Genomic DNA, 8,905 nt, shown 5'->3' with positions numbered 1-8,905 from the left:
AAAATTCGATTTTTTTGAGGCGATTCAAAAAATTGAAAGGAATTCGACATTAGGTATCTTGGATAGGGTATCTGTGCGTACGTGAACGCAACCATTCACACACGGCATAAAAACGTTTTTATCCTTACTGTATTTGAAGCTCTTGATACTCTTTCGACACATCCCAAAATGAATCAACCATTTTCGAAACTAGAATTTGAGTCAGCTGTTTGCTTTGACATTTCACTCTGTTTTTCTTTCGGTTTCTAGATAACACGCAGTTCTAAATCGAAGGCATAAAATCTACAAAAAAGTTCTCATAAAGTTCAATTAAAATTTAATTAAAAAATAATAATAATAATGTCTCTTACACGAGCATCTCGAATTTTGCAAAGCCAAATTAAGCGAGTACAATCTGTGCCAGCTGCATTTTATCATGAAAATGTAAGTTTTTCTATTACAAAACTTAAAAAAGGGTTTTCATTGTGTTCTGAAATGCATCCATGGTCTTTCATAATCATCATTGTTGTGAAATAAAAATTAATATTGATTCGCATTCGCTTTTTTTATGTCGTAGGTAGTTGAACACTATGAAAATCCTCGTAATGTTGGCTCTATGGACAAAAAAGACAAAAACGTCGGCACTGGACTTGTGGGTGCTCCGGCTTGTGGCGATGTAATGAAATTACAAATTAAAGTCGATGAGAATGGTAAAATAATCGATGCCAAGTTCAAAACTTTTGGCTGTGGGTCGGCCATTGCCTCAAGCTCATTGGCCACCGAATGGGTCAAGGGCAAGACAATCGATGAGGCTGGCAAGCTCAAGAATACGGACATTGCAAAGGAATTACGTCTTCCCCCTGTAAAATTGCATTGCTCTATGTTGGCTGAAGACGCAATCAAGGCTGCTTTGGCTGACTACAAAGTAAAGCAGCAGGGAAGTGATGCGCAATAAAGACAAATAATAGATAGGAGTGTTATGGATGGATGAAGCCGTTAATAGTTGATTCTCGGCGAATAACTGCAGAGCGAGATATTTTTCTATAGGAAACCTATTAATTATTGTATTTTTTAAAAACGTTCATTATTTAGAAATTAGAAACTGTTTTTGAACTGAAAAAATAAATTTATAATGCTTCTTTCCGCTTCTTGACATTGAGTGGTTGAACGAACTCGTTTCTAAGGATGTAAGTTAGCTACAACCAGAAGATTTGATTAAACTTAAAAAGTTCATACAAATTATTAGCAAGATAAATAAAAAGCATACAAATAAAATTGTTTCTTTATTTAAACATTAAATTTCAATAAAATAAAGGGCGTTTAAGTTGATCTATTGGAGACGAACGCTCACTTTGTTCCCACATTCGCCATTTGATTTCTTCTCGTAAGCTGAATGCAAATAGGAGAACATTAGTGTGATGTTAATTATTTTAAAAATTGTTTTTATAACTTACGGTCGTCGGTATGATCACAGTTGTAATTGCTCATGACGCAGTCACTACCAAAAGTTAACAAGCGCTCTTTATTTCCGTTTTTAGCTTTTGCGCAAACTGGTTCATAGTTGGTTGGGCATACTCGAGTGCAGCTGTTTGGTGGTGTGCTCTTAGCTGGCTTAGCGAAAGCCACTGCGGCGATAAGAAGAACTAAAAAAAAATTAAAAAAAAGTCCTTATCATCGCGTTGCTGCTTGCATTGAACGTTGTTGGATTTGATATTACTTATGATATACGTATTGGGTTATTGTTTAGAAAAGCTACCAAAAAAATCTGTTTTCATATTCATACGGAGTTGTATCGTATTGTCTTTTTGACTGGGTTCAAACTTTGGGAAGGACGCTCAGGAAATAATCGGCCCTAGCGAGGTATTCGTCGGAGCGGAAATTTGTCCGATTTCATACGAATCGGAGAGTTTTTACCTGAAGGAAGCACACCTCGAAGCAAGATTCGTATGAAATCGGAGAGTTTTCCGCTCCGACGGATACCTCGCTAGGGCTGAATATGGACTAAATATTTTGTCAACGTCATTTTCTGAACGAAAATTCAATAAGACGCGTAATGGACAGTTTCGACTAGGGCCCAATTAAATTATCTCATATCGAACGTTAAATGAAATAATTTGCTATACGATTCGAAACGAAATAATTAACAAAACTTACGAAGTTATGTATCTCATTTCGGCTGTAGTTGAAATAGACTATAAAACGAGTAAGGGAGATAAATCGGTGATTGTTAAAACAACATAAATGACAAATTTTTTGAAACCACTTTTATAACTGTTTTGTGTTGCTTATGGGTAGAACTAGCGTTGAGAGCAAAACCAACATGATTTGATATTTGGTTCATATAAAATTTCGAGGTTAAAATACGCATTGAGTGCTAAAACAACATATCTCTTCTGCCAATTTTAAATTGAGTGTTAAAACACCTAAAGTACTTGATATTAATTTGTTTTTACATTCAACGCTCGAAAAACGAAGTAAGTAAACTGTTATTTCTTACAGTTTTTTCGATGATTTACTGTCAGTCAGTTGTTCGTGGTCATTTGAGTGGAATTGTATCTTTCAAAATGTTCTAGGTTTTTAAAATATGGATATAAATACAGAATATTCTGAGTGGGACGTTCGGCAGTTACAAATGAAAAAACTATAACTAAGGTAAGTTTTACTGTGAACTTTTCACTGCATTGCATTAAGAATGTAAGATATTGCAATATTAATATTGTTAATGCATCTTGCAATATGTGAAGGACATATTGAATTTAATTTTTATTTTGAATATGAAGTATCATGCTCTGTTATTTCCCCTGAGCATTAAGGTAAAATCTTGAATATCATGCCAATAGAACTCTTAATATAAACTTTTTAAGCAATCAACTTCGAGATTTTGTTCGAGAGTTTTCAAGCGATTAAAACCAGCAAAGAATTGAAAATTCGAACTATAAAAAAACAAGTAGGTAACTGTTTTCTTAAAAGGCTTCTAATTTGGGTTCTATTGGTTTGATATTCAAGATCAAAGTCTTCAAACTCAGGAAAAATTACAAACCATCATATTTTTCACTTCAAATAAACATTAAAATTACATCAATGAGACAATCAATAAAAAGTGTTAAATGCAAAATTGCATTTTATACTATTTTGAAGTACCTATATGTCACAAGGATAAAACTTTTGCACAATATTAATAAGACTTAACTACGTCAAAAAAATAACAAATTCATTGCTGGCCGTGGAACGTCCACTTTCGCCTTTTTGTTTAATGTTCTTGTTTTTAATATGTATTAATAAAATTACTGAATTATAACGGTCTTTTATTCATTTCCATTAAATTTGCTAATACTTTGGATGTAAAATGAGTGTCAAAACATTATTTTCAAGTAACCAACAAAACGTTGGGTGTTAAATCTTCTAAAGATATTTTTTTAAAAATTTTAGTTAGTTCCAACTCTCAACAAGCCCTCTACTAAACCGAATTTAAAGCTAAAATTGTCAATGCGGCCTTGTCGTCAAAAATACAGAGTTTTTTGTCTCTCCTGAAAAAAAAAATAGAAATGTTATTTATGTTGTTTTAACAATCACCGATTCATTGTCTTGACTATTATTTCGGTCAAGTTTCTAATAAAATTGCCTTAATTGGAAAGATTTTTTGGCAAGAAATAAAACTGAACATGGATCATTCCTTTGAACATGGCAATACCAACTCATCCGATCATGCTCTATTAACAAATAAAACTATTGGTATTTAGACCTATTCTGAGTTTAACCCGAAAAAGTTTTCACCTGAAAAATTTGTGTTCACCTCGATTAGATAAGATAATAACATGAAAATGAAAAGGAAAAATGGATTTGTTTTTTAATTTGTTCAAGTTGTAAGAAAAAACATAAATAAATTAGTTCTTTTTTATCTCCGTGCTCTTCTAAAATTATTTTCGGTATATTCGAAAAACAATTTCGATTGTACTTTTTACCCGAACTACCTAATCTAATCTAGTCTATTCGTATCGGAAATTTGCAATTTTAATTATTTAAAGGTTCGAAAAAGGTGAATCAGATGAAAGACGGGCAGATGAAAGACGAGCCCAAAGGATAACTTTGGATAGAGGATAACTTATTAAATACAAAAAATGGGCTCTTTTAAAACAATTGTACCTGGATAAGAAGGAATTTGTTTTATTATATAAAATCGGTTATAACAAAACACCGGGCATAAAAAAAAATTCAAAAAATTTGAAAAATTCAAATCGTTTCCTTTTCAATTGGTTTCACTCAAGAATTCACTCATTCTGAAATCGAATGGAACAGGTCAAATCGCTTCCACTCAATTCTGTTTTTTGTTTTTGTGTTTGTGAAATTTCAAATGTCAAATATTGATTTTATTTTTTTTCTTCCAAACGAAAAAATTATAAATCTGAAGACAACGATGAAGAAAAAAATGGTAATAAATCCATCCAATGCATTAAGGTAAACCCATTTTAATTTTCTAATTAATTTTAATTTCAGAAAACAACACAGTTTTAAATGAATGATAACAAAAAAAGGATGATGAGTATTTTTTGTTGACATTCTAGTGTTCATGTATTAGTGCTTCTGATTTTAATGTCGTTTTCGATTGGTTTCACTCAAGGATTCACTCATTCTGAAATCCAATAAAACAGCATTTTTTCTGTCATTTTCGTGCGAATAAAACAGTTTCAGAAGGCTTCTGAATGATTCCGGACGCTTCCGAAGAGCCAATCGAAAACGACATAAATCAATACGAGAATTTCTCTTCTGAGAAGCGTTCTAGCTGTTATTAAAATGGTTTAAGAAGGCTTCTGAATGGTTGCGAACGCTTCTGGACTTCCAATTTAAAACGACCAAAAAAGATAAAACTGAAAATTCTATCTAATTTGAAGCAAGTTTAAATCATGTCAATAGCTCGTAGGCTGAATGGCGGGGAAAAACGACACATACAGGCCGGTGAAGGATGTTATCAAAACCGTTTTTTCGACGGTCCCTAAGATTGAAGAAAAAGCGAGTGGTAAGACGTAAACTGATATTAGTTACAGGTTCGAGCTATAGCTATTCAGTTGAACATTTCGTTGATATTGTTTTCTATGATTGATAACCAGGAAGAAATATTTATATTTCTAATTTATATTAAATAGATCACTTTTTAATTGGTTTTATTAGAAAAAGAAAAACTAGTGGTTTAACCATCTATTTTATAAAAAATAACCATTTCAGCCAACTCAAAAATCATGGATTTTTAGTTGTGGTACCTTTGTTCAATCCAACACGTTTAAATTAACATAACAGCAAATATAAAATTTACAAGTATATTTTAACTCAAAACAATTTCTTATCACATTAATTATATTTATTTATTTATTTTATATTTTCATTTAAAGCTGTCAACTATTGACTCTATATAGATAAGGTTTACCAAAACAACAATTTTATTAATCTACATTTAATTAAGGGTCAAAAAATCAATTTACCGAATATTGTTACAATTGCAAAACGCATCTTGTTTATTTAGGCACGCAAACAAACTATAAAAATCTTAACAAACACAAAATCAAATATTAAACAAAAAATATAGAATACAGAAAAAATAATTATAAAATTAAGGTGGATGACTGATGGCTTGAGCTCAACTGAAACCTGTCGAGGCATATAAACCGGCTTTTATAGGAATTCCCTACAACTTATCTAAGATGATAGTCAGACGAAAATGAACACATGAGGTTAGTGTGAATATGGATACAAACCCAAGTTTTTTCATAATTCATATACATATATAAATAAAAATATGTAGGTACATATCTAAAGAGAACTTCATACTTTATTTAAACTGAGACCAAGTGATTACCTCATTTTAGAATGAGAGTTGAGTTTAGAGCAAAGCCGTTTGGAGGGCATCAAAATCCCACACTAGTAAGGCATTCCAATACTGAATTTAATTCAGTCAAATGCCTGCACTGATTCCTATTGTTCTCTGACTTGGTGAGATAGTGTCCACAATTATAATTTGACGAAGCTACAAAAAAAAAGTAAATTGAACCTCCACTTTAATCAATATACATACAAACGAATGTATACCTACATATCTACAAAAGGTATGGTTGTATTATTGTTTTGCAGCTTTGTTTTATCAACTAATTAAGTTTGTTTGCAATTTTATGTGGTGAAGCTAAAAATTAAAATTCTAAATGAAGACGATTATCAAGACTAAGACAAAAACTAAAAAAATTGCAATAGACAAGAGAACAAATATTACTTTGATGTACAATACTACAATGATTCAAATCATACCTAGTAGTGTTTTTCCTATTTTAAACTTAAGTTTTTTTATATTCATTATTGGTTAACTCTTAAAATTTTTTTCGACCGGTCATATTTGCCGGTCCTCTACACATACTCAACTACCTCTATAAAATAGTATTCAATGTGTTTTCAAACTTTTCTTCCCCAAATTATAACTTTTAAATAGTTTAGGTATTTCAAAAACAATTGATTGAAATGACTTAATTTGTAAATTCAAATTAATGTCGTTTTCTATTAGAGTTGGGTACTTTAGTTCATTTGAGTGATCGATCACTTTAATTCAAATCACGCTAATGAACTAGTTCATTTTATTTCAATTTATTTTAATCAGTCCGGTTTTGTTAGAATAAAAAACAAAATTAGTTTGTACAAACTGTATCCAAATTTATGTAAAATTGACGCATTCTACATAATAAAACAAATAAAACTTAAAAATAACAGATATGTACATATTTTATTTTCTATAAAAATTTTTAATTTCGTTCAAATACTAGTCGAGTTTTCTAGTTCCTGACAAAAGACTAGAAAAAGTACGTTTTACTTTCATTGAATGGAAATCATAGTAATGCAAGGACCAAGATGCTACTTGTTTTTTGTTCTTGGTCAGAAATAAGAGTAAGGGGTGCTTGAAGAAGAAACGCTGATACTGGCACAAGCGACCTTTTGTTTTACATCTAAATCTTGAGGTAAAGCAGAAGAACTGATTTCGCTCAACAAAGAATTGGATGCAATTTCATATGCACTTTGGTTTCTGCAACCGTTTTTACTTGCTCTATAGGGCAAGTATTGGTTTCGTGTCGAAAAAAAAAATTGAGGTTTTAATCAAAACCAACATTACGATGATGGAAAATTCCGAAAAAGTGGGTCTCGCAATTCCGTCCGTGCGTCTGTGCGGTTGTGCGTCCATCTGTACACATTTCCACAGCCTAAACGGGTGGACGGATTTTCTTCAATTAGGTACAGATGATTTTTATGGAATTCTGAAAGTTGGTTTTTTTTTGTTTTTTTATATCTCGTTTAGAACGTATACCTCCCATACAAAAAAATACGATATTGCGAATTTCTCGAAAACGGCTCTAACGATTTTGATTAAACTTTGTATACGTAATATTTAAAGCAGTGGCAATAAAACTGCATTTTTATTTTTTCTAAAAAAAGTCAAATAACAAAAAAATTTTTTTTTCATTTCACAAAATTTTGCCCTAAATGTCGGCTCTTCCCCAATATCATTTTTTAATTTAGAGCCAGCTTTTAAAATCTACAAGTAGACTAACATAAAAGTGCTTTGAACTGCAAGAGCAAGTACGTGCGACCCCAGTCGTGCATTTTATTTAAACTTCTGTCGGGTTAAAAGGGCGCCGTCGTCGTATAAGACAAGGACCAAATTTGAAAATTCCCTATACAGATGGGACTTCCTTTTACCCAAAAAATATATAAAAAAAATGATAATGTAAGGTGAGCGCAAGCTATTTTGTAAGGTAATATTACGACTGCTTTAGGTTGCTGGTTAGTTTGTTGAAACAAATCTTTTTCGCTATTCGAGAACTAAATTGAACTATGTAAGTTCACTAGCTCACCAAGATGAACTAGTTCATTGAACTAGTTCGTTCGCGAACTACACAAGCCTATTTTCTATTGACGAGATAATGTCGTTTTCCTTCACTCTATTTATAGACCGGGCGCTAGAGGTAGTTGAGTATGCAAAATATGAGGACCGAGTTTCAACAATTGATTGGAGTTCAGAAAGGGTCAAAGATAAATAATGTGGATCTTGCCCACAGTACACATAAAAAGGTAATATATTCCGAACTGACATTGGTCGCCAGATTGTCAAAACATGACACTTTGGCGACCAATCCCTTCAAGCAAACAGGTCCGACCTCGGTCCGAATCCGCTCCGCCTGAGGCGGAGCTGAGTCCGACTTCGGATCAGAAACTGGTCCGAAGGCGGCTCAAATTAGTATGGAAATTATAATCACCGCGAAGTCGATTGCATATGTATTGGTGTGGTGAAAATCTCCATTCCGAGAAAACGGAGCCGAAGGCGGACCTGAGCCGGAGCAGCGAAAACCTACCAGAAAGAGGAATAAGAAAGGGATGACATTTCGCATTTGCGACCAAAAAAAGAACAAGATTTATTTTTTTTTCACTGAAACTGTTTTATTTTTTATTTTATTTTGGCAAACGAAATTTTCACAATAAATACAATATAAAATACAATAACTTTTTTTTATTTTATTTCACTTGATGCTGCTGCTGTTGTTGGTGTTTTTTTAGATTCCAAATCGCATGTTTCACCTTCTAGATTTTTCTTCATCTACAACACAAGAAGAAACAACATTTTAACCCAAACACTTTGAGCGATATATAAAACATACCTTTTTTGTTTTCCATATTGTTTATAATTTAATAAAATTGTTTATAATTAATAAACTAACATTATACAAACAACGACACGAGACACGACGCGACCAAACACTTCAACAAAATATAACAAAATGACGCTTTGGCTCTTGTTGGCCTTGTCTTTCTTTTCCTTTTCTCATTTTTCACCACACTTCTCCTTCGACTTTTGTGTTCATACACAAAAAGTTGCAAGTGTGTGAGTGCAACCCCTTTTTTC

The 8,905-nt window shown here is 32.3% G+C and overlaps 2 protein-coding genes across 2 annotated transcripts; one reads left to right on the top strand and one right to left on the bottom strand.

The window, feature by feature from the left end:
• The first annotated feature begins 226 nt into the window (after positions 1 to 226).
• Positions 227 to 1,254, top strand: LOC129914288 (iron-sulfur cluster assembly scaffold protein IscU). The gene is made up of 2 exons (XM_055993458.1): positions 227 to 423; positions 557 to 1,254. The coding sequence occupies exons 1-2, from the start codon at positions 340 to 342 to the stop codon at positions 932 to 934; spliced, it is 462 nt and encodes a 153-aa protein (XP_055849433.1). The 5' UTR covers positions 227 to 339; the 3' UTR covers positions 935 to 1,254.
• LOC129914290 (vasotab) lies at positions 1,250 to 5,624 on the bottom strand. The gene is made up of 3 exons (XM_055993459.1): positions 5,454 to 5,624; positions 1,434 to 1,622; positions 1,250 to 1,368 (listed from the first exon to the last, which is right to left on the bottom strand). Exons 1-3 carry the CDS (start codon positions 5,479 to 5,481, stop codon positions 1,310 to 1,312), a joined length of 276 nt encoding a protein of 91 aa, XP_055849434.1. The 5' UTR covers positions 5,482 to 5,624; the 3' UTR covers positions 1,250 to 1,309.
• Between the last annotated feature and the right edge of the window lie 3,281 nt (positions 5,625 to 8,905).

This window comes from Episyrphus balteatus, chromosome 3 (genome assembly GCF_945859705.1).
Source record: "Episyrphus balteatus chromosome 3, idEpiBalt1.1, whole genome shotgun sequence".
In the NCBI taxonomy this organism is placed as follows: domain Eukaryota; kingdom Metazoa; phylum Arthropoda; class Insecta; order Diptera; family Syrphidae; genus Episyrphus; species Episyrphus balteatus.
This window is presented reverse-complemented; position numbering and strand designations above follow the sequence as displayed.